Source organism: Dipodomys spectabilis, unplaced genomic scaffold (genome assembly GCF_019054845.1).
Source record: "Dipodomys spectabilis isolate Male_0828 unplaced genomic scaffold, ASM1905484v1 ptg000094l, whole genome shotgun sequence".
NCBI lineage: Eukaryota > Metazoa > Chordata > Mammalia > Rodentia > Heteromyidae > Dipodomys > Dipodomys spectabilis.
Genome location: NW_024870771.1, coordinates 17,636,068 through 17,662,988, shown reverse-complemented (window position 1 = coordinate 17,662,988; position 26,921 = coordinate 17,636,068). Strand labels below are relative to the sequence as shown.

The 26,921-nt window shown below is 39.4% G+C and overlaps 1 protein-coding gene across 3 annotated transcripts in view; it reads right to left on the bottom strand.

Moving 5' to 3' along the window:
* Ccdc93 (coiled-coil domain containing 93) overlaps window positions 1-26,921 on the bottom strand; it is a 72,343-nt gene that overhangs the window by 21,255 nt on the left and 24,167 nt on the right. For 2 of the 3 annotated variants that reach the window (XM_042685143.1, XM_042685145.1), the window contains exons 7-13: window positions 21,935-22,035; window positions 16,758-16,794; window positions 15,249-15,341; window positions 14,808-14,858; window positions 13,927-14,013; window positions 1,038-1,154; window positions 226-288 (exon numbers count right to left, since the gene is read on the bottom strand). In XM_042685143.1, coding sequence (XP_042541077.1) covers window positions 226-288; window positions 1,038-1,154; window positions 13,927-14,013; window positions 14,808-14,858; window positions 15,249-15,341; window positions 16,758-16,794; window positions 21,935-22,035 — 549 coding nt within the window. The remainder of the gene's footprint in view (window positions 1-225; window positions 289-1,037; window positions 1,155-13,926; window positions 14,014-14,807; window positions 14,859-15,248; window positions 15,342-16,757; window positions 16,795-21,934; window positions 22,036-26,921) is intronic. The other variant, XM_042685144.1, reaches the window with a different exon arrangement.

The window sequence follows — 26,921 nt, the reverse complement described above, 5'->3', positions numbered from 1 at the left end:
AGTCATATAGCATCATGTAACTGTCCTGTGTCCTCACGGGGCATGTTACCTTGGATCAGCTTTTGCTTTTATCTTCTCCAGAACTGCCTGCTTTGTCCAGAGGCATGAACTCTGAGGACAGGACCACATCTCCTTCAGGGACAAGTGAAACTTGGTGTTCTAGTAGCAGCACTAGTCAGAAGCAATTCTTGACAGTGGGCCATGGAGGAAGGAGGATCTGCTTACCTCTGCTAGGGTTTTCTTCGTTTCATTGTATTTGGATTGTAGATTAGTATGATTTGCTTGTAGCTGTAAATGAAAGACAAAAGATACTTCCTCTCATTTGACTTTTATCTTAAGAGATGGGATGCATATGTATCCCAATTTCACAGAAAAGAACATTCATGACACCAGGATTAAAATGCAGATGTATGTAAAGTTTCTATAGCTAACTAATCTGCCTGTAGACTACATGCTTCATTTCAGCACTAAAGATTCTGACACAGAGTATGAATGGGTAAATATCTGATATAAGAAAAGGTTTAAGACTTCAACACTCAGACAAATAAATTACTTTTACTGCTTAGTTTCTTAATCAGAAACTTACATCTTACTCTTTCTGTTGTTTCCAGTTGGCCCAACTACATACCCAGGGATTATTACATGCTGCTGGCTGGCCATCTTTAATAACATTAATAGGGGCTGAGTGGAATGGCTTACATATATAATGCCAGCTATTCAGAAGTGAAGATTAACCATGAGAATAGCAGTTTGAGGCCAGTCTGGGCAAAAAGTTAGCAAAAACCTCATCTGGACAGATAAACTAGGAATGGTAGTTCATGCCCATAATTCAGTGATGAAAGTGGTCATAGTAGGAGAATCTTAGGCACTCAACAAAAATGTAAGATTCTCCCCTATAAATAATTAAAGCAAAACAGGGCTAAGAGTATGGCTCAAGTGGTAGAGTACTTGCTTAAGACATTTAAGATCCTAACTTCAAACCCAACCAAAACCAAAGCAAACAAAAAAACCATTAACTGTAAGACAAAAATACTAACTTCTTCCAGATGTTTGGTCTTCTGTAGAATCTGCTTGTTCAAGGAAATAACTTTCCGATGATGTAGCTGGGAGCTTCCTAGTTTTTCTGGACTTTCTTCAGCTGACAGCTCAGACTGCTATGGGAGAAAGCCCAACGCATTCAATTAATTCACCAGTTCACACATTCATTCCCATACAGTCTGGATGAGACACTACTAGGTAGACAGTCACTAAGCCAGAACATCTATTAGTACTTCTTCAGAACCTCAGTCCAGAAGAGATTTTCACAAAATGACTAAAGTTCTCATCAACAGAATCTGCATTCCTGACAATGAAAACAACAGTAAAAATACATGGGCAAGGATGAAGACAAGGCTCAAGTAATAGTGCATCTGCTGAGTAAGCTAGAGGTTCTGAGTTCAAATCCTGAAACCATAAAAAAAAATCCAAAAATGAAACAGTAATAAACCACAATAATAAATAATAAACAATAATACATAATATGGCTGTGGTTATATTGATACAAAGGCATTCTAGATTCTTTTTATTTATTTATTTTTTTGGTCCGGTCATGAGGCCTGTACTCTGGGCCTGGGCACTGTCCCTTAGCTCTTCAGCTCAAGGCTAGCACTCTACCACTTGAGCCACAGTGCCACTTCCGGCTTTTTTCTTTTTGCTTATGTGGTGCTGAGGAATGGAACCCAGGGCCTCATGCATTCAAGGCAAGCACTCTACCACTGAGCCACCTTCCCAGCCCCATTCTAGATTCTTAAGTAGGGAAATAACAAGGTCATAGTACTATCTTCAGAAGACCATTCTGGAGTCATTGAGAGAATGATGAACAGATTCACTTTTATCAGATATTATAAGCAACCATTACAGTGTATAAGCACTCAGAAGCACTTACAATGAAACTGAGTCTCCTAACTTATTTTCCCCTACTATTTTTTTTTTCTTCTGTTTTTCTAGTGTAACAGAGGATCTACCTGAAAGGTCGCTGAGAGGCCAGGCAGAAGTCTTCTGTAACAGTATTTAAGTGAAGAGGGGATGAAGAAGAAGGGTTAAACAGGACATCTATAAAGACTTCCAGGACTGAGTGAGGTGAACAGGCAATGAGGCAACATTTGGAGACAGAATGGCCATTGCTGAGAAATCACAGACATGATATGAAAACAAACACTTGCTTTGAGAAATCCTGAGAAAAACAAACAAAAAGGTCTACCTTGTGGTAAAGTATTTTGAGGGTTATGAGAGATAAGGCTTTATTAAACAGTCAACTATCCCTCACAACATTTTCTTTTCTACTAAAAGTACCCCAAATTCCATCCTCATCTTTGATTTTAAGCCCAAATGTAACCAATTGTATGCTGACGACTTTCCCTGAATGTTTTACCATGATTATAGGCTTGCAAGTTTAGAAGATGTACCCCTGGGGAAAAGAAATGGGAAGTGAGAAGGAGGAGAAATTGCATGGTCATAACCATCATTAATTTTGGTTAAGGATTTCTATGAATAATTCAGTAGCATCATTAACAGATGAGTTTTGCTGCTTCGTAAGTCTGGAAGTGGGAAACAACCAGCTGAGCATGTTGCATTAAACAGTAAGAAACATCATTTTCTATCCTGTGGGCAGATAGTCTACAACAGAAATAGAAAACGTAAGCATTTGTATCACGACATATCTAGCCTTGAAACCTGAAACTTTGAAAAATGCCAACTAATATATTTCAACTTGTCAGATTTCTGGAAAAGGGAGTTACCTTTTAAAAATTAATTTTGGATACATCAGCTATTAATACCCTTAAGTCTGGGAATGAAGTGGTTTCTGAAAATTATTTGGGAGCAGAAGGAAAGAGGGAGGAAGAAATATCATCCTTCCTTATTTCTACATCACTTTCCAGAAACAAAATATCCACTTTGACTAGATCACCCTGAATTATGTCATTAATTTGGCCACATTTGAACATTACATACTAAATAGCTTTTTTATTATTTCACAGGGCCACATGGCTGTGGATATGTTGATAACATACAGGCAACAGGACACTATTTGAGGGAAAGTAAGGAAGTAATAAGATCATAGAGAACCTTGGTAAGACCATTGGTTTTTAATATCCAACTTAGATTCCTTGATACTGATTTCCTGAGCACTTTTTAGAAAGTAAAAATGTTCAGAACCACTACTTTAAGGGGCCTAGCTCACTTCAAAATTTATTCATTGACTAGAAATACAAGAATTTATCCACTGTTTGGGACAGATAATGGAGCAGGCCCACTAACAGGTGGTGCTTCATTTCATAATACTAAGAGGAGAAAGTATCTGTTCTTACTCTGCTACTGTATAGGTTATTCAGAAGATCATTCAAACACAGACAAAATGCTTTCATTACACAGAAGAAATCCTGTAGTCTTTTCAAACTTCTATCGCATCAGTATTATAGGGTACCCTCTAAGAAACAAAGGCTTTCAAAATACTTTCAATACTAATTAACACATTCATTCTCTGTGGAGTCTCTTAAATTTGCAGTGTAAAGCATTAATGCACACCAGGATACTCAGTGCCATTTCCATATTAAAATGACTAATAATACATATGTAGGACAATTATACATATAAATTTGTAAGTTCCTACATTTTCCTTGGGTGTAGCCATAGTGTAATCGGAAGCTAATTTGTGTGACAAGTTTTGGAACAGATAAAATAGTACTCCAGACATGTAGTGAAGAAAGTTCTCAACCTAGTTATTGGAAAGTGAAAATTCTATTTTTCAAACATATGTTTTTTTCAGCAGTCTAATCTTTCTTTTTTCAAATACCCCCTTAATGAAGTAGGTCCTTCCAGCAGTAAATCTCATCCAACAGTGTATTCACTAATAGTTACAATGGAAAAGAAAGCCAAAGATAATCATGTTGCATCCTGAACCACAGCAAAGCTGGGTAGACAGGAAAGAGGTAGCTTCTGAACCCTTGACAGAATTAAATACCATGGCATCTTGACTGTCTATTTGCAAAATGCAATAGTGTCAAAGAAAGCCAACCATCTACAAATACATCTTTTATGCTTATACTGGAGAGAGGGCTCAAGTGCTAAACTAATTTTGTTCAGCAATTTCAGGTTAAGGACATGCTTTCAAAACTACAATGTCGATTAAGATAAAATCTGATGCAGATTCAATGTTTTCTAATACTTGATAGTCACAACTTCTGTTCTTAAGAGGGAATAGATTCAAATGTCATTCAATAGTATTACTTCAGTTCCAAATGACAATGCCCAAGAGAAACTACAAATGACTACATTTACTAAAATGACATAATTTCACAACTGAAAAAGACCTGAAAGGTTACCAATATATTAACCTTTTTGTTGGTGCTGGAGATCAAACCCAGCGTCTTGCACATGAATGACTGCATTCCTACAGCTAAACCCAGAACTTCTCTCTTTCATTTCCTTCATCAAAGCATGGTCGCTGAACTGGTAATAAAAGGATCACTATCTTACAAAGTGTCATAGTTCTCCATATGGATTGGAGGAACGTCAGGGTCTGGAATCTTCACCAATCCTCAGTGGAAAATAAGTCAACAGATTAAATACAATATTTATTTATTCTAAACCCAAGAGCTCACATGAGTGCTATATAATTTTTTTGGAAGACCAGAACATGAAGTAGGAGTCCAAGACGGTACATGTACCCAATCGCAGTGGCTTTTTATTCCCTTGGAGGTACTTGTTAATCTTAAACTTTGATTTTTATAATCTAGTAACAACTGCCCCACATGATCTTGACACTGGTATAAGAGTAAAAAATATACAATGAAGCTGGGTGCTGGTAGCTCCTGTCTATAAACCTAGCTACCCAGGAAGCTAAAATCTGAGGATTGAGGTCTGAAGCAAGCCTGGGCAGGAAAGCTCATAAGATTCTTATCTCCAATTATTGGAAAAAAAACTGTAAGTGAGGCAGTGGCTCAGGTAGTAGTTTCAGCCTTGAGTTAAAACCCAGGCCCCGAGTTCAAGTTGCATGATAAGCATTAAAAAACAGCAACAAAAAACCACAATGAGACCTTGTAGCCCCATGTAGTCCTTCAATTTAAATTCATGCACTACCCAGATGGCCCAATTAAACTTTAAGTCAGGACTATATGTAAAATATGCTTGGAAGTAGCAAAACCATATTTTCCCTGGAAAAACAGGACTCAAAGAATTTCAACAAACATTCTAAGGGATAGCCAGGCGCCAGTGGCTCACACCTGTAATCCTAGCTATTCAGGAGGCTGAGATCTGAGGATTGCAGTTCAAAGCCAGTCTGGGCAGGAAAGTCTGTGAGACTCTTATCTCCAATTAACCACCAGAAAACCAGAAGTGGTGCTGTGGCTCAAGTGATAGAGTGTTCATCTTGAGCTGAAGAGCTCAGGGACAGAGCCCAGACTCAGAGATCAAGACAAAAAAAAAAAAAAAAAATCTAAGGGATATATGGTGAATTCAAAGTGAAAACTCAAAAGCACAAAAGTCAATATATCATGTCCCAAAACCAGTGAAAACAACAAAATGAGTGCTGTAGCCAAACACACATGAGACAATTGAAGTTATCTTTATCCACTGCTCTTACAGCTGTATTTTCTACAAGAAGTTGATATGTTTCAAAATGGTAGCTGCTGTCCTCTGGACATCATAGTTTGTACATGACATTTTAAAACCTGAGCACTGCAGACTGATAACACAGGGCTATCTACTTTCCCTCATCTACACACAGTCCCACTATGAAACGAAATATGCAAATACACCTTTCAACATTCTTGACTCCCACAAATGAAACTATGAATTGCAAAGATTCATATTTATACAATCTTATGGACTCTAGGGTTCATTCTGAACTCCACGGTAAGCAACAAAGTAAGTCTGCTTAGGATACAATGAATCTTTAAGGTGTGAATGGAATCTAGCAAACTGCCTATGGGTAACGGAATCTTCTGAAATAAAACATTTTACACTTAAGTTCTCTGGTGGTGCGCTAAGTGATATTCAATCCAACAAGGCTAATAATGTATCTTTATGTAAGTGATGAAGATCTTGAAATTTACAATTTGTATGTGTAACTTGAACAATCCACTAGGTTAACAATTCATCAGCTGAGACAATTCTTTGCCATTAGTTGTGTCTTCAGTTATTGTGTTGCATAATCAGTCACAAAGAAGTCAGGAAACCTTGGAACACACTGGAAAAGCAAACTCATCTAACATTTTCTATATATTTACAGGGTTTCTTCCTCCAGTTGTGATTACTTTTGACTCCTCCCACCTTCCTTGGCTTAGTTTTCTCAGACCTTATTATGTGTGGGGGCATAGTGGTAAACACCCAGAAAGAGGAAGAAGAAAAGATCTGAACACTGCATCTTCACAGACTCCTGAGGCAAAATTGACTGATTCAGAAATAAAAGCAGTTATCCTCCACATTCTTCTCAATGCCTGGATTATGCCACAGAGAAAAAGAGTTCAAGAGCTTTTTGTTCCTTCTTGTTCCCTCCCTTCCTTCTGCAAATGTTTCCAAAACCCTACTGTGTTAGGCACTGGGAATATACAGTAATTCTGACCTTCAAGTATAGCAAGTGTTCTAACTCTGGGAGTAGACAAGAGACAAATGAAGCAGGACATTGTGAGTAGTGCCATGAAAGAGGCTTGGGGGGCGGGGGGAGGAGGTGGATCTCCCAAACACTATAAAAGAGCCTATTTTATTTTAGTAAGGGGACTCACCCTAAATAGCCACTGGGGGAGTCTCATCCGCTATCCTCTACTGAATATTGTGCATTAGGCAGTAGAGACACAAATAGGAAAGATGGAATTGTGGTTTTCCAGAAGGGATTTAGAAATGACTTGTGTAATACCTGTGACAGAAGGTAAAGAAATGATAATGCTTAGAAATTTGCCCAACATCTTAGCTTTCCTAATCCCAATCTGGGTTTTACTCCCTGTGGCCATGAGCAGAAGATTCCTGGAAGAGCAAGCTCTTGCTATATTACCTTTCAATTCCAACTCTCCAGGACAGATACTAGCAAGCAGCTACTCAAGAGGTTGAGATCTGAGGATAAGGATCTGAAGCTAGCCTGGGCAGGAAAGTCTGTGAAATTCTTATCTCCAATTAACCACCAGAAAACCAGAAGTAGAGCAGTAGCTCAAAGTGGTAGAGTGCCAGCCTTGAGCAAAAAAGCTTGGGGACAGTGGCCCAGTGCTGAGTTCAAGCCTCAGTGAATAACACAAAAAAAAATTGGTTTTCAAGATGAGATAAGGTGTCACACAGGTTCCAGCTCAAGAACAATTATACAACAAAGAAGCCAGGAATGACTGCCTGTCATCTTCAGACTATGCAAAGTTCCTGGAGTAGAGTACCTTCAATCAGTGTCCTATGTGTCCCCATTCTATTTCACTCAACTAGGTACAATTTGCAGAGTTTTCCATTATGCCTAATTATTACCAGGAAAAAAAGTAGTTCAATGTCAACTATGTCAATCCTTTTTCTTTGGGCGAATACTGACATTTTATGTGACAACACAGATTAAATGTCAACTGTCATCACTGCAAGGGCAAACAGACTGTGTTGGTGTGTAAAATATCTTTCACTGGGCTGCTGAATCTTTTCTGGGAGTGTTTGAAGGCAGCATCCCTGCACCCTGCCACACCTGGGGCATGATACATGCTAAAAGAACCCCATAGGAGTAGTAATTGTCTCACCTCACTGGGATAAAGAAACCAAATTGAATAAAAAAAAAAGTCTCCAGAATTATACTGCTTTTCTTTATAAATGCCTTCATTCACTAAGTGTAAAGGATGAAGCAGTTTTGAAATCAGGGTAGAGAAATAACAACATGAGGACAGGTTACCTCAAAGGGGCAGATAATATATTAACAATTGATTCCTTTGGGTTGATTCCAGCCAATATATTAATAAACTTCCTAAGGGTGTTGGAAGAAAGGGCCTATGATGTGTTCACCACCATGCGTTAGTTTAGTGACAGTCCAGAGGGGCTGCCAAGCACAGAACCTAACTTTGACATAACTGGCCTGGAGATTAACATATGACTCAAGCCCTCCCTTAGGATTTACTACACCAATACAGGAAAGTATTATAAAACTGAAAAAGACTTTGTGGCCAGGCCTCCAATGCCATGACACAAAAAAAGGAAAACAAAGTCAGGAGAGGGTGGAGGGCCATAATCAGCTGTTGAGTACCCAGGAGTTTGTTTGAGCTCTGGGAGCTGGCACAGCTCCTTTTCCATATGTCGCCAGCAGAATCTCCATCACTGATCACTGGCATGCTGCAGGCTCGGTGGGCTATAGCTAAAGAGTTAAGCGGAAGAACTGAAGGGACAGTCTTCCCTGATGGCAGCATCTAAGGTGTAGTAAAAATTATTCTGTGGCGGAAGACAGATCGGCTTTGATCACAGGTTATTCTCTAGAGGAGATTTTCTTCCCATTGTGTTTTCAAATGTGCATCTTTGGGCTATTCCCAGGCTCTAATTACCTACTGAGACTCTATCTATTCTCACAAGATTGAACTTCAAATTGCTGTAGAGGTTCTGACTAACAGAATCAAAAGACCAGAAGTAGTGGGTGCCAGGATTTCTTAATTATGGAACAGGAAAATTTCCAAAAGCTTTTAAGAACAAAATTCTCTCCACAAATAAACTCCTTAATGATCTAAAATAAATTTTGTTTTAGAAATAAAGTGATTCTGGGCTAGGATTTTATACTTTAGGGAGCTTGTGGAACATAGTATCATGTGTTGTTCTGTAGTAACATGAAGTCACTTAGCCCAGACAGAAGCTTGCACAGCTTTCAGTAACCTATGTGTATGACTCTGTGTCCAGGCTCCATCGTTTCCCTTCTACTTGTTTATATGATATGTCCCCAGTAAGGCAGTCAGCAGGATGCTTAGTAGAGCCTGAGGAGGCACAGTCACTGCAAAGCCTGGGAGGCAGAATGACAGATGGCAGAGGCTACAACTGCTCCACCTAGCTAAGGAGACAGGTTTCAACAGTACACAGTCCTACTGAGCACTGGTGGCTCATTCCTGTAATTCTAGCTACTCAAGAGGCTGAGACTTGAGGACCAAGGTTCAAAGCCAGCACAGGCAGTAAAGTCTGTGAGACTTTCATCTCCATAAACTACCAAAAAGCTGGAAGCAAATTTGTGGCTCAGATGGTAGACTAGCCTTGAGCAAAAAAGCTCAGAGAAGGTACTAAGGGTCTGAGTTTAAGCCCTAGTACCTATTCACATACACACAAAAAAGTATTCAAACCTGGAGCTTACTAGCTACATAGTATTGGACAAATTATTCCACCACTTTAATCTACAGTTTTTTCACTAGAAAAATGGCTATATCACACATTTATTTACTGATCACTGGCACTGACAGACACTAAGAGAGGCCCTTAGGTAACAAAGGGTAAACCATGTTCCACATCCACATTAATAGGGAGTTTCAACTGCATATAAAGTATAAAGGTGGAGGCAGCAGTGGGTTACGAGTAAGAAGCAATATGTTAGACATCAACACCAAAAAGCACAATGAAGTTTCATTGAGTACATTCCAGGGAAAAGTATTACACAAGAGTATTACACAAAGAGACAAAGGGAGATGAAACTTCTTGGCCCAGAGCCTCTGGATATTCATAAATTATAAATCTGGAAGTGTCTTCAACATTCCTCTTTCCTGCTGTTTTATAGGAACCATATTAAATTGAGTTACACATCTCAGAGAGTGGCTTAGAAACACATGGATTATTTATCATGTTGTACTGTTAGAAGAACTTGTGAATTTTACAAATGAAAGAAAAGCACATGTTTTCTACCTCATTTTATAGCCAATGCCTGTTGACTTTGCAAACACTTGTTCCAGACAGGCTACACAATTTATTCCTTAGTTATGACATATTTTTCACACTTTATCTATACTCCCCAAAACTATCTTGTCCTTTTTCTTTACTAAGAAAAAAAGTACAAGCTGATAAAAGTCTTGCTTGGGTTCTTCTTAAGTTTCACCAATGTTACCTCTTGAGCATTCCTCCATTTCATCTACTTCCAACACTTCTGTTTTACTGCTAAAATGTGAAGGCAAGAGAATCAATTATAGGTGAAATACAGTGCCTAATTTCACTTAAGCTACAGCAGTAAGGACAAGTAAACTGTGCACACGCCTAAGATGACCCGGTGATCCCATCTCCTGATGTTCACTGTGTAACCCTTTCCCCGAGTTCAGATAACAGCTGTGATTTGTTTCCAGCCAAAAGAACATAGCAAAGGTGACATCTTGTATGTGATTACATGCATATGTTACAATATGTTACATGTCCATCCTACACAAAGATACCTTCTCTTTCTGGTTTTGATGAAGTATGTTATATTGTTGAGAAAACCCATGAGGCAAGGAACTGAGGGTAGTAATTGTCAAAGAGCCACAAGAGTTAAATGCCGAGCACATAAGCATGGAAGTAGATCCTTCCCTAGTCTTGCGAGAGTTTGCAACAAAGTAATCTGCCAAATCTGGCCAATTTCTGACCGGTAGAAACTGAGATCATAAATTTACAGTATTTAAAGTTACATTTATGGTCATGTTGCTATGCAGCAAATAATTATAGAAACAATCTAAGAAGAAAAAAAGCAGCTTCTGCCATCTGAGAGCTAGCCTTGTACCATAAGCACTTGATGTTGCTGGGAGCTAACATGCATACATAACTTAAGTTTGGATATTATATATAAACAACTTCAAGGAGCACCAACAACAGACCAGGCCACTGTGATCAAGGCAAAAGCATGGTCAACTCTATAATCACATTTGAAAATAAAGAATTAAAAACATCACCCAAATCACAAAAATGCCCAAATATCCCTTATACTTGCTATACAGCTTTTACCTTGATTGGTTCCTTTTCCCCCCATGTCTTATATATAGAATTTAAAAAAATAAGTATATTGTGAAAATACTGAGCAAGGTAATGAATACATTTCTTACCAAGCATTGTTGCCTCCTCCTTTTGTTTTTCCCCTACCATCCCTTCCCTCCCATATCCACATCTATATTCCTCCCCAGCCCCACCCCCAACTAATTGTAAAGTTCATTTTTTGACATAGTGTCTTGTACATCTCATTGTTGCAATGGGTCATACAGAATTTATTATGATTCTTATTCTCAGATGCATCCTTTCTGATAGCATCTAACACAGAACAAAGCCTCAAACCTTTGACTTCTCCCAAACCATGAAACCTCTTTCAAACCTTGGTGGGTTAAAGGAATCCATTTTATACCTAGTACATAGTAAGCTAGACAAATGAACATAAAAGCTAGAAATGTCTAGAGCATGAGGAGAGAGACGAGAGGGTCATTCACTATTGATAGTATTTTATATTGTTACAACTTCTATCTCAGTCCCAGAAAACCTTGGCAGAAACTACTGGTTCAATTTCAGGTATTATCTACAAGGCAAGCAGAAAAAAATGTAAAGTCTAATAAGGAGGAACTATTTAGTGAACTGTATTGTATTATTACAGGATTATACAGGTATCCAAATAAATGTAAAGTACAGAAACACAGAAATTGTTTCAGATATCAGGCAGCAGCAACAACAGTGAAATCCCATAGTTCAAGAGCAATAATGTGCCAAGCAGTGTTTGAGGCATTTAATCTTTTTTTTTTTTTTTAATTTTTTTTTGGGTCCGGTCGTGGGGCCTGAACTCTGGGCCTGGGCACTGTCCCTCAGCTCTTCAGCTCAAGGCTAGTGCTCTACCACTTGAGCCACAGCGCTACTTCCAGCTTTTTTTCTTTTTTGCTTATGTGGTGCTGAGGAATCAAACCCAGGGCCTCATGCATACAAGGCAAGCGCTCTACCACTGAGCCACCTTCCCAGCCCCGAGGCATTTAATCTTTACAACTGAGAGGAAAGTAATATTCTCTTGTAGAAGAAACTGGGAAAAAGAAAATTAAGTAATTGGCCAAACTCACATAGCTGAGAAATTAAGACAAATGTGAACCAAGATACTATTCAACTCCACATGTTAAGTTTATAACTACTGTACCATTCTACTACTCTCAGACATAAATGAGGACTGCAACTGTGCATAACTGTGGAAGTCTGGGTATAAACAGAAGATAACATTCAGATATGAATAACTGATACCAGAATATGGTTAATGGCAATTTAATTTTAAGAAACATCCATTTCAATGGCAAATAATCTTCTTGATGGAAACAGACAAGCAATGGGCATTTGACCTTTTCCAATTCTCCATACAAAGTTTAATTGGGCATATCCTTGCAAAGAGATGACACTGCTTTCCATTCAAAATTACTTCTATTTTTACTCTGTTCTAGAATAATGGAATGGAAGTGGAGACAGTCCAGGATTAATGGTAGCATGCAATGCCCAAGGTGGATCAAGATCACTGTAAAATGGTGAGAAAAGAAAACACAGGAGATGGGAAAGAGAAGCCCAGGGGGAGACGTGGCAAATGTGGGGCTGACTGAGAGAGGAAGGGAAGCTTTTGGCTTCCTAGGTAAGAAGAGGGATAGAAGAAGAGATGCATTTCCAACCCCCAGAGGAGTTGTCTCCTCACTTTCCTCTTACAACAATCAGAGGTCCTATCTGCTCATTACTGACAAGTTTAAACACAGGAATCAGTCTCCATAGAAATGACAACCCTATCTAGTTGTGTTTTTTCCCTAAAATCTGGCATCAGGAATACTGAGGCAACACAGGGTAGAACAAAGCTATACTCTTGCTACCAGGTGTGGGTGCTAACAAGGGGCCAAAGTAATTTCTTCTGGAGAAAGTAAATGAATCATTCTTTTCAGGATTGTATCTACATGTCTTCTGAGTTTATTTCCACTTTTACCATAACCAAATGTTCTGTTTTGTTTTTTTCTGGTCATATCTTGAATGACACATTGATTGGTTTCATCCTTTCTATGTAGCAAATGGGAAGATAATCTAGGAAAGTTGGATTAGAAAGTGCGTGTTTGGAAACATCTATAGTACTTAGGGGACAGAGCAATAAAGAAGCCCCATCTAGACACTGTCTCATTCATTGTCTTACTCAGAAGCCCTTTCCCTTGGTAAGAGAGGATCTCTTCCTATGTTTACTGTAGTTTACATATCCCAGGTTACAGGCAACAATTTTCTCCTGATCATACCACCTGTTCAATCATTTCAGAGGAGGTGGAACTAGTTTGTTCTCAAGGCTTCGAAGACAAGAGAAGTAAAGCTAAATGCTCTATCTAGCACACAGCATTTTAAGAAAGTAGACTGAGTGTGGATGAGAAAGGAGGGATGTAAAACAATGCCTTGTAAATCTGAGCATGCCCACACTACATCTCAGCCAGGCCAGAGTCAGTTAGGTGCATAATGATTAATCACTCCCTTCCTGAAATATTCAAGGTCCTACTGCCTCTCTCAGGATGGAAAAAATTTAATGCTGAAATATGGTTGTGAGGTTTTGGTTCATTCTATACTCTTTTAATAAAGCAGAACAAAATTTTTTTGCCTTGGGCTTGGCTGAGTTATGGGGTTTATCTCCTAAGTGGCAAAAAGCCTCATTCTTCAACCCAATCACCAAACTGAGCTCAAGTTATAAGATCTGTGATAGGGAAGAAAAAAATGCTTCTGTTTTACCTCAGGCAAGGATGTATCAAATGTGATCACTGCTCTCAGAGACAGATTTTCTCTTAATATTTATAGAAAAATGGGTACTGTAGAACAAAATTAATTTAGCTAATGGGCAAATGCTGAGGGCTGAGCATGGTAAAGCCTAGTATCTGTGGTTTTGACAAATGTGGCGAATAAATTAGAACCAGATTCCACACTGCAGGGGAAGAGTAAGGAAGTCGAACAAAGCATATCTGGTACAAACTCCAGCAGACACCCACCTACCTTATCTGCATATTCAGACACAATCTGCTTAATCTCAGCAGAGCAGAGGCCCACAATCTGGCCCACGGAACTTGCGGTGAGACGGCTCTGCAATCACATGAGTTCTCAAGTCCATGGCTTGTCTTTGACAGAACTAGAAATCTTGAACACTCCATATTATTGAAAACCAATATTCCAGGGGAAAAAGACAATTTGATTTTGTCCACTTATTCATGGACAGGGGAAACAACAGGCTAGGCTAAGGACAAATGTCAGAGCCACCAGTGCCCCATCTCCTGAGTCCTACACTGATTGTACTAGCTTTCTAGGCTCTGGTTACCCCAAGAAAACCATGCTTCACTGCTATGTCCCATGCCCCAGCTTCTTAAGGGTCACCAAAGAGAGCCTGCAGGGCATTTAGGGGGGCTAATGATTCAGGGAAGAGCAAAAAAAAAAAAAAAAAAATCTCAGACTCTAAAATAACTCTTCACTGACACAGTTTGTTACTGGTCTCAAAAGAAATGATCCTTTCCAAGCACATGGCAAAACCTCAGGACAGGCGTTGAGCTCTAGAAAGATCAATTATAAACATCGTGTACCTAGTTGATATTGGAAGGAAATAAAAACTAGGGGCTCCTTGCACAGGTGGATCCTATGGTTATGGAGAGGCAGGGCTGGCTCCAGTTCTACAGAGGTTTGGTGACATCTTCTAAGTCTCCCTCTTAGAGGGCAATGCTATGACTTACAAAAAGCTCTCCCAACCGATGATCCTACAATTAGACCTCACTACTGAGGAGAGGGCTTTAGAGAAGGTGGTACCCCAGGAGAAGACCCTCTATAGCAGAAGGGATTCCATGTCCTCATCTCCACATTCCTATCCCTTTCCTCCCACAACTCCTTACCTCCTCATTAGCCATGGCAGTCATCTTGGTCATCAGTGACTGAATACGCTGCTGGAAGAGGAAAGGAAGGAGCAGCAGTGAGCAATTCTGACCATTTAAGACTGAAGTAAGTGCCTATATAAGCTCTGCCTAGCCCAGGATTTTGTTCCTTAATCTTGTTTAGTGTGAGCCTCACAACAGGTGATGAGATGAAACTGCAAGGTGTGCAGTTTCATCATTTAAATGATGTAAATTAACAGTGATACTCACAAGACAATACGCTGGAAATGAGGAGGATTGGGGGGAGGGAAAGAGGGAGAAAAATGAGGGAAGGGGTAGCATGTTAGACAAGAAAAATAATCACTACCTGACTTATGTAACTGTAACCCCTCTGTATATCACCTTGACAATAAAATTAAACAAAACAAAAAACCCCAAAACCTCAGAGGGCTGATCACATACCTCTTCAGCTGCTCGAAGCTCATCTTCTTCATGAGCTTCTGTTTTTTCTGTAGCTGAGAGCCCTGCTGCAAGTGTTGTTTTCTTGTCCTCAGTCTGGAAAGGGAGATGTGAGAACAACTGAATATTAGAGACTCAGCAGAAAAAAGACAACACTGCAAAGAGGTACAAGCCTGTGAAAGAAAATACATTTATCTGGAGATGTATTAATCTGGAGAGCTGAACTGGCCTGAGAGAGTACAGACAGTTCAGAGGCTGACACTCTAGTCAGAGGATGAGCAGCCCAGGTAGGAGTGATGAGACTCATCTGTTCCCAAACTTCTTGATTAAATGAATACCAGGCCATACATAATCTCTAAACTTGCCCTTTCTCTTTGATGAGGTCTTCCCTCTACTTTAAATTTCAGAGCAGATCACTGAAACCAACAGCAGTGCTATTTCAAACTGCCAGCTAAGACCTACTATGGGATATGAAAGTAAAAATTTATATAAATAAAAGTAATACAACATATCAGAGTGCATAGAGGTAAAGGTTCAGCACTTAAGTCAAAGTTTTGATTCAGTCATAAAAAATTTAAAATAACTGTCTAAAGGACAAAGCTGTAAGTGGCTTCATCTGTGGATCAAACTGTATACTCTAGATGTAGGTCTTTGGTTCTCAATGTATTATGACATACTCAAGACAGTCTGATTAACAGTTCTTCCTTGAACTTGGCTGCCAAGTCTAGAGTTCTTGGTTTTCATTACATCTCTTCCATCCATCTAATTTAATTATCTCTGCAATGTGTTTTATGTTCTCTGAACATGTGCCTCTTTCCTGAAAAATAGGAGTATCTTCCTTATTGAGTAGTTTCAGTGAATAAGTACACGCAAAGCCCTTTAATAAAGGTCTTGGGACACAACAAGGGTCTGGTACTATAAGATTTACCTGCCTGCTCTGTTGGTGATGATTACGACTCATTAACAATACATACGTATACTAATGGAAATCTTTAAGACTCCTTCATAAAATTGGAAAAGCCCATCCTGACTTCTCTGGCTCGTCCACACTTTGCTTCCTGATGCTGGACAGGGCTATTGATTTATTCTATCTCATTGTCAGCATCCTGTTCTCACCTGTACAGAGGCCTCTCATCATATGGTACATGTACACTGGGACTTCTGGAAGCAGACTTAATACTGCAAGACTCCACTTAACTAACTCTGAGGCCATGGCTTCAATCAACATCCTTACCTCTAGCCCTAGGATGAGATGAGACTGCTATGTTTTAGCTGCATTGTCTGCAGAGGTGGCAGGTTGAAAAGTCCAGGACAGAGATGCAGGAGCTAACGGCACATCTCTGCTCTGCCTGCTTTCCCAAGGCCCAGCACTTGGTTAGCAGCAGCCTTTCCCTCTTCCTTCCTGGGTTTCCCAGTGAGCTGTTGCTCAACTATGACTATCAGGAAGAGGCCCAAAGAGAGGAGGGTTGCCATCTCTCAAGTATTCTCTCCTACTGTTGATCCTTGTCTTACCTTTTCTGTTTCACTCTGGCGGCTAAGTCCGTATCTCCTGCCAGCCACAAAAAAAAGGATTTCAATTACTATTAAAAAAAATCACAATAAATTATAAACTCATTTTTAAAGATTTTATAGGAAAAACACAGAAAAGGCCTTAGGCTATTTGGTGTTTACCAAAAACCATATTCTACCAGTTTTTGAACAAAGAGCCAGCCATGCTATTTGCTATACAAACATTGTAAAAGAGAACATTCGGGTACTATAGAGTACAACATTTCGATAAGTGCAGTTATTACTCTTTGAATCAAGAAATGTATTTCAGAGCCACAATGTAAGCTAAAAGCTTAAAAACTATCTGTGTGAACAAATGAGAATGTGTTTGCTCAAGCTGAACATGCTTTCTAGTATTACTTCAATAACAGTTCTGCAAGTATTCTATTCTTATGCGTAATCCAAGCATGATGTCAGTAATATGGATTCACTTCACACAGTCTTAAAAGTTAAAAACACACAAATGCCCTTTACTTTAAATTAGTCTATCTTCTGGCTCTCTTAATCTGTATCTTAAAAAAACAAAAGCAACAATGCAAAAACTATTCAACGAAAAAAAAGCATGAAATGCAAAAGACCTAGCCTTACATACATACTTTAGTTTGTAAGGAAATAAAATTACATGTAACTATTTAAGAAAAACAAATTGGGGAGTTCACTCTACTCTTGCTCAGGCTATATCTTAAGTATGCTGCCTCCACTGGTCTGGAGCTTACAGTCTCATTCCCTCCTACTCTTTGTACCCAATCCTTACCCAACTTCACACTGGCCTGATTCCTATCTACTAATGGAACACTTTCCATTTGGAGAAAATAGGACTGCTTGAGCAGCCTCATGTGCCTTCTCTTCCATGGCTCTGCCTGTGAACTACTCAGACTCACCCCTGTAGCTCCAACTACATCCTGAACAGGGAGCTTTGCATACACTGCTCTCTCCTCTCCCTAGTTACCTCTCACTCCTCAGCTCTAAAGTAGCTTCTTCAAAGCTCCTATCATATGTGTACAATGCATATAAGCAGTCCTGACTGTTTATCCTGCATCTGCTTGTATTTATTTCATTTCCCAACCTTCTAATTGTGTTTCTGCATCCTTTTCCTTGAGGGCAATGACCCTACTTTTTTATTTTGTATTTCTTATGTTTGTTGGATAAATAAAATTAAAAATGCAGGAATCGGTATGTCATAAGAATTATTTCATATTACTTCCAATAGGTTGCCATCTAACTAGACAAACTAAAAAGTCACTACTGGGCAGTAGACTCATCTTTTAGGCAAAAATTTACAGTTCTGAAGTGTAGCCAACTTAACTTAAGGTTATACTTTGAGTATCTACACAAATTCTGTAAAGAATCTTATGGCACACTCTGAATGGCTTAATCAGTATTGATTGCAGCTTTCTACAATGCAAAGGCTGGAAAACAAGAGGCTATTTTCCATACCCATTGGGACCTAGGATTCTGAGTGCTATCGAGGTCCCAACCAATCAGATACACTTAATAAAGCTGGACATGTGGAGTAGTTAAGTAAGGAGAAACAGAAGATCCACTGTGTTGGCATGGGCTACACCAGAAGCAGCCTGGTTCTGGGCCAGCAACTGTCACAGTGGTTTCCTGGTTTCTGCAGAAGGAGTGTGTTCCCCTTGCCAGCAGCTGTAGCACCAGCTTCCTGACTCCTCAGGCTGTTAGTCAGCTTCCTAATCTGGAGCCAGAGGCAGCACCCTTATCTCAGCTCAAATGTGAAGCACAGGAGTCATCACTGGCTGAGCCTAGTTCCCATCACTCCCTATGATCAATGAAGCCCTTCTGCTGAAACTCATAGGCATTCCATTTTGCACCAGGGAACCCAGAACTACAGGGGATCTGGTCAAAACTTCCCATTCCAGGGCTGGGAAGGTGGCTCAGTGGTAGAGTGCTTGCCTTGCATGCATGAGGCCCTGGGTTTGATTCCTCAGCACCACATAAGCAAAAAGAAAAAAGCCAGAAGTGGCACTGTGGCTCAAGTGTTAGAGCGTTAGCCTTGAGCTGAAGAGCTGAGGGACAGCGCCCAGGCCCAGAGTTCAGGCCCCATGACCGGACCCCCTCCCCCCCCAAAAAAAACAAAAACCCCCAAAAACAAAAAAAAACTTCCCATTCCTTTAAGTATCTTTGCATCTACAGCATTCTTTGTTCTCCAGGCCTCTAGTCTGAGGAGAGACTATCAGAGCAGAAGATACCCTGTGGCAAATAGTCATTTTCTAAAGCCCTTAGAATGTTATAGATTTTCCAAATAAAGCAGCAGACAACTAAACCTGTGTGACCTAATTCGCAGACCCATCTATTTCTCCTTCCCAGACAGAGGTTTAGGAAAACTACCCTGACCACCTAAAACTAAGTTACCTTCCTGTGCTTCTGTACTTATACTATAAGCACTCATTGTCCTGTATATAATAATTACCTCCTATCTTGCCAGGCCCTGCCTGTTGAGCTCCTAAAGGAGAATCTGTGCCATGCATTCTTGTTTTTTTTAGTGAGATATAATTCATATAATATAAAATTTGCTATTTTGAAGTATACACTTCAGTGGTTTTTAGTGGTGTGCAACCATCAACATAACATTGTATAAACCCAGAAAGTTCTATCAACCTAAAAAGAAACTCTGTACCTATTAATAGTTTCAATCCTACTCTCTCAGTCCCCAGCTACCATTAATCTACTGTCTGTCTCTACAGATTTGCCTTCTGGACATTTATGTCCATGAAATCATGCAAGATGTGACTTTTTGCATTTGGCTTCTTTCAATTAGCATAATGTTTCAAATTCATTCACGCTGTAGCAAGAAAAATTAATTCATCCCTTTTTGTGGCTAAATAATATCCCACTGTAGAGGATAACATTTTCTTTAACCATTGATCAGTTGGTAAACATTTAGGTTGTTTCCATGTTGGAGCTATTTTGAATAAAGCTGCTAGGACCATTCCTGTACAACTTCAGTCATGATCATATCCCCTCTGCCTAGTTTAGAGCCAGCACAGAACAGGCACTCACTATATTTTGCTAAAGTGTCCAGCTAATTTTTCTAAAAGCCTTTTGCTCCATGTGACATGAAAGCACTGCCTACATGACAAAGAAGAGCTATAAATGAGAATGTTCAAAGTAACCACTACTCCATCTCCCACAACCTCATCCTCTACATGCCAGATAAACAAAAAAGAAAACAAAGCATGTATTCTAAAAGAAAGAAAACCTGATGTCTTCATTTAGTACCAACCTTAGGTTTAGAAATTGCCCTGAGTACAACCCCAGCAGCAGGAACAAACCTTTTGTTCTTTCTCACATTCACATTTGAGAAGGATCACACACAAAGCCTGTGCCTTGTTCTGTTCCATAAAGGGAGCCAGGCTCCATGCTGGCCTCAATTTACATTGTCCAGTCCAGGATGGACAGGTCCTTCTAGTTTACCCAGCCTTTGCATTGTGACAACAAAACTATCAACAACAAATGTATTCTTAAAGGTCCCATGTGAAAGAGAAATTTAAAGCAAGATATTGAAATGTTTTTACCATATCTTACTGAACTGACCAATTAACTGAATCTGGCATTTTTTTCATCCCTAGGAGTATGATTTTCTATAAAAATGGAAAAATGCCAATACAATCGAGATTAACAAATCCCACTACATTCTCCTAAATGTTCCCTGGCCTTGGAACATGTGACCCAGAGTTTCTCTTTCCAGCTTTGGCTTCCCAGAGTTGTGCTGCTTCCCCTGGTCACCTGGGAGTTAGACTTGGATAGAGGTACCCCAACATGGTTTCTGGGGCAGGAGTCATGAGAATGCAACCCATCCATTTGTATAGGGCTCCACACTCAGAAGGTCTTGAATGTAGTTACTGTTGTTGTCCTAAAATTCTCTGTCATCATTAACAATTCTCAATAAGTGGCCATGCATTTTCATTTTGTCCCGGATCCCAAAATACGTACCAAGTGCAGGAGGTACCTAACTCAAAGGAGCACTCACTTCTCAGAAGCAACTGGTAAGCTTTAACTGCAGCTACCACACTTGGTTTGGGGCCAGAGCTACCTCAACTTCTTTTGGGAAAGACTAGTTTGATGCTTGGAAGGGAAATACTTGACCTCATACTATTATCTCAAAACAAGTAATAAATAAAAAGTTATTGCCTTTCCTTGGGAAGCTGGAATAATGAAACCTAACTTCCTCTGGTTCTCTCTAGTACCTTAGAGGAGCAAGCCATCAGCTGCTCCACTCAGAAAACTGCTAGTAGAGGAAGCAGTTAGTTTCAGCCATCCAACAAGAGCTGGGATGTGCAGCAGAGCTTCCCCAGCACAAAGAAAGGAAACAGGAGGAGACATACTCACTTACATCAAGTGATCAGTTATCCTAAGTAGAGAATGCATGACATTAATGAATGTTAAGACCCAATGTCAATCAATGCAGAGAATTAAGTCCTTATAGTTTTTTAAAGTGAAAATTAAAGATATAAAGTACCTGGTTTTCTTTTTAAACAAATTATGTATTTTAAACTTCAAAACTTTCACAGAAAGTCAAAATTGTTCTTTTAAAACTTATTAGTATTGGGGCTTGGAATGTGGCTTAGTGGTAGAGTACTTGCCTAGCACGTATGAAGCCCTGGGTTTGATTCCTTAGTACCACATAAACAGAAAAAGCCGGAAGTGGTACTGTGGCTCAAGTGGTAGAGTGAGTGCTAGCTTTGAGCACAGAGAGACTCAGGGATAGTGCTCAGACCCTGATTTCAAGCCCAAAACAAAAACAAAAATAAAAGTAAACAAACAAAAAACTTAGTATTAAACAGGTGAAAATGTTTCCATTTCTTCTGTTTACTAAAGATCTTAATAACGGCAGGTCATGAAGGGCACACTGGGTAGCCTCTGCAAATGCTCCAAACCCCCTAGTTTCCTAAGCACGGCAGAGCCTGGTGCAAGTTACATACACCTCCAGGGAAGAACTGCAAAGACTACCCATTGAAATGGGCAATACCAGAGAGAAAAGTCCCTGAAGCTGAAAAGTCTGCCTGAAAATAGAAAACTTAATCAGATAGAAGCCAACCCCACTGAACTAAATGATGCAATTTAAATTAGCTGTTCTTTTAAATGGTTTTATAAAGTAGACCCTAAGACCCATTCATTACCTGCCATATTCCAAAAGTGTAGCATGGATTCGAGATTCTTCATCAAGTAGCTCCTCTGCTCCCTGCTGGCGTTTATATTTCCGACGAGGCTTGTAAACATCCTAAGTGGATAAAAAAGCAAGTTACAGGATGTGAAGAGCTCTCCTGAACTATCTGCTGGGTGTCTTCAAGCAGTTAGGGGGAGGTCTTTCCCATCAAGGCCTAAGGAGTCCTTACTTTGCTGCAAGTCTATGGGGGACTCGGGTGGCTGCCTTCAGGGACTACTGAAGACACAGAGGCAAGGTTGATGAAAACTCAGGTGAGACACATGATTTGACTATTATTAACTGAGATAATTTGCTTATACCTATACACCTTGTTGTCTGAGAAACAGGAAAGGTTTTACCATGGGAAAGCAAAGGTCAATAACAAAAGAGGTTCCTTTGTTCCTCATTTGTGGTCACTAACAAAAATAAAGTACATAAACATATGGATCCCATCCAACAAATACTGCTGGTGTTCATTGGGAGCCCTGCTATATTGTTTACAGATGGAAACACAGCACTTCCTACCAAGACAAGTGTAAGTAATGGGCCCATGAAAATGTCCAGAAGTACATCAGCTTTTTGTTATTTGTTTATTTAAAATTACAAAGTTTTACAAATAGCAAATGGATATACTCTTGTAAAAAGCTTCAAATTTTCCCCGCTGATAATTCCGGTAAACTTATTTATTCTATTATTCTTTTTTTCTATAATTACTTTATTTTCTATCATGAAAAGTTTCAATCTGTGACATATATAATGTTGATAATTTTGTGGAAAAGAGAATGGAATGTAGCCTGGGATGATGCTGGAGGCTATTCTCACCAATTGCTGCCACGAGTGTTCCCTAGTTTGCTCATGATTCTACATAAATTGGAAGCTATAAATAACATAAAAGAGATTCATATGAAGTGAAAAATATAATAAAACTGCATGATGCAGTTACTGTGTATAATTTAATTTCCACTGAGCTCTGCTATTGTAACAGTGCTATATAATTGAGCTTAACTGCTATCTTCCTTGGTTACCACTGAAAGAGTCAATGACCCAAGACAGGAAATTGGCTTCTTCTATAAAAGGACTGGCTCCCAAACAACAATACACTGAAACGAAGAGGTAAAAGCAACCTTTCCTTTGTCATACATTGACAATGTTAACTTTTATATATACTTTACACTTTAAAGTTTATGCTCATGTATACATTTTACCTTTTACATTTTCTAGTCACTATGAAGAGGTAGGGCAAATGCTATTATTTTCATTTCACTGCTATGGAAACAGAATGAAATAATAGTATTAGGTCTAAGACAGTATTAGATTAAGGGCTGGTTGCAGGGGCTCATGCTTGTAATCAGGAGGATAATAGTTCAAGGCTAGCCCAGACAAAAAGTTAGTGAAACTGTCTCAACAGACAAATCCAGTGTGGTTAGATATACCAGTTATCCCAGCTAGGCTAGAGGCAAAGGTAAGATAAACTGTGGTCCAGGCCTATCTGGAAAAATAAGTAAAGCACAAAAGGGTTAGGGGTGTGCCAGATGGTACAGCATTTTCCTAGCAAGCACAATGCCCTGAGATCAAACCCCAGTATAAGTGTTTTTTTTTTTTTTTTCTTTTTTGCTTGCTATTGTTTTTAATGTACTTATAATATATTATGTGATTTTTTTTTTTTTGTTTGTTTCTTTTGTATGTTCTTCCCCCATGGTATAACCCCTGTTTTCACTGGATTTGATTCCGGTGCCCTGCATCTTGTATATACATTTTTATAATTTGGGGAAGGGAAGGGAAATAACAAAATGCTTAAATAAGAATATAGGGTGACCCATTGTAACCATGAGATGTACAAGACACTATGTTGAAAACCAACTTTACAACTTCTGGGGGACGAGGTGGGGGAGTGGTTAGGGAACAGTTGGGGAGGTGGGGAGGGAAGGGATGGTAGGGGAAAAACAAAGGAGGAGGTAACCAGGCTCAATAGAAAATGTCCTCATTAATTTACTCATGTAACTGTAACCCCTCTGTACAGTATTTTTACAATAAAACCAAATAAATAATAAAAGTAGAATTTTGAGTCACAAAAAAACAACAAAAAGAGATAAAAGATAATACCAGGTTCCAGATACCTTTGTTTCTAACCTCAAAGCTTTTCCATTACACTAACTTGCTCCTCACAGATCTTTTAGCTACTGAAGAGCCAGAGTGACTCTAATCTTAAGGTAGTTCTTGAGTTTCAGAAAAGCCTGGAGCTCCCTGATAACCACAATATGAGTCAGGCAGTCACCAAGGAAATGGGAATAGCTGGAAAGAACCTAAGATAAGCAGAACAAAGACCCCTTGCATTTCAAACCCAAAGCGTGACCCGCCAGATAGCACCAACAAAGTGCTATGTCTACAGTATCAAGTGTCAACCAATCACCTGTAGGCCTAAATTAAATTCCCAAGCTTGCTCACAGTGTATTATAAAAGCTGTGAAAAAACAGAGGTCATGGCCTTTCTGCATAACCAGCTGTGACTGTATGCACGGAGGTCCAGGCTCGAACTTGTAATAAACGACTCTTTTGCTTTTGCATCGATTACAGTCTCCAGTGGTCTTTGGAGGTCCCTATCTGGGCATTTCACCACCACCAGTCATTTCTTCAAGATATCTCAGAAGGCTTACTGTATAAACTGTATTGCCACATGCATCATTATAATGGTCTGCATAAGCATTGAAGGGCTAATGTCCCAGGTTTCCAGGCCCACTATAAAGAACTACTGTTATGCCACCCATTAAAACAAAAGAAATTAGGAGTACTGATGCCCTCTCCCATCTCTGCCACTAACAAGCTCCATGAGTTTCCCTCTATGGGGTCTCAGTTTCCTTATACATAAAGGATAAACAGAACTTGAATGACACTCTTGGTCTCTCAGTCTTTGTGTTTTATCTTAATCCTATGAATGTATGACTTGGTAAATCATTCTATCAGTCTAAAACTAGAAATTAATATAAAAAATATGCCATGCTTTACACAGGACTACCCTCTTTTTATAAAAAAAAATAAAGGTATAAAAGACTCAGTCTTTTTCCATGAACAGTAGCAGCTTTCATTTTTCATGATAGATTTATACCAGATAGGCACCGACTGCTATATATACACTGCCCATTTGATCCTCACACCTTGAGGACAGCTATCCTTATTTTCTGTCTATATTAAACTCAGGTAGACAGTGTAGAGTACAAACAACCTGCACACAGTTAAGTGCGCAGTAAGGAAGTAAATGATAAGCAGAGGATAACACTAGAACTTGGACTCAGAAGTACTCCAACCTGTTTTATACCTTAATTCTGATCATCCCTCATTAGATTCTGGTATTTTCCATGGCAGATGATAATGGACATTTGAATGGCATTAAAAAAAAATTAAGGTTTTTTTTGTAAAGCAGAGAACTCCTACATCATGAGACCAGATCTGTATTCACACGTCTAGTTGCCAGTTAAGTCACCTGTCAGAATAATACCTTTTGAGCCCACATTCTAAATGTTGGGGCAGAAAAGTAGAACAGCATAGTACCTAGGCAGCATCTGCAGCAAATCACTGATGGCTGCCCTTACAATGACAGTAGACAACTTCTGTATTGAAATAACAGAGCAGGCATGAAGCAGTCACTACCAATCTGGCCTTCTATATCAAAGGCTCAGTGGATCTGACCCTACCCATCTTAGCAGGAAGTAACATTTCCCAGAGTTGCTTCCATACCATGACTGCTCATTCTCATGTTTTATCCAACTCTGACATCCCTCAGCCTAGGATTCTTAAAATCAATCTGCCTCCTCCACCAAGAGGTGAGCAGTGTCCTGAAAGATCTCACAAGAAAAAACAAACAAACAATAACTAAGCTGCTCTCATAACAACAGCCAAAGGAGGGCTTGAGATTAGAGCAATGGAAATCTGAGGGATAGATAGATGACATTATTTGTGTACTATTTTCTCCAGAGATAGCCCTATATCTTGTTCTTGGTCTATTTTTTTTTCCCCCTAAACAGGGCTTGGTGTGTGAGTCGACCTCCTACCTTTGAAATCTAGCATATATCCCATCTCAAATAGTTTAATTTTGCAGTAAGACTAAGGTGTGTTGTATAAATAAGATCAAGACAGCTTCTGTGTCTTAGCCCCTGGGTTGTTTAATGCTTTGTAGTGATTTTTACCTCAAAACTCAGATGTACAGACATCCAACTACTTTAAACACATCCAAAATCAGCATATATTTAGCCATTTTGAAAGTGTCTATTTTGCATACCCTTCAAAATGCCATCCTTTTAACTGTATTTACACCAGGGCAGGTTGGTAACAGCAAGATCCTCCTGCCCTTCAGAGATGTGACCCGATTCCTTATGTACTGCTGAATATATCACTTTATGGCAGAGCCTCCCCATGATCCTTGGGACTACTTCCTTGTCTTCTTCTACTCTGGACAGTAGCTCCTTTGTCTAAAGTTATGGTGTATGGGAAGTGAGATGAAATTGATGGATATGGGGACTGCCTACTCAGAAGAGAAGGAAGTGGGTTCCCACGTGGCATTGACTCTCACATCTACAAATGGGAAAAGTCATAAGAAATGCTGCAAGAGATGAATAACACCTGACATAATGCCAAAATAGGTGCTAAAAATGTGTGGCAGAAACTGGGGAAAGTAGAAAAGCAACAGAAATTGTTGGGGGGTGGGGGGTGGGATTCAGATGTAAAACAAAAAACCTGCCTGTCTTTTCTAGCTCTGTAGCTACACAGACAAATTATCATCCTTTTTTATGTTTTCCCCCCCAGTACTGGGACTGAACTCAAGGCTTCAAAGCTTCCTAGGTAAGTGCACTAGTACTTGAGCCATGTTGCTCGCCCTTTTTTCATTGGTTAGTTTTTTGGGTAGGGTCTTGTTTTTTGTCTAAATTAGCCTGGACTATGATCCTCCTATTTGTGCTTCCTCATTTATCT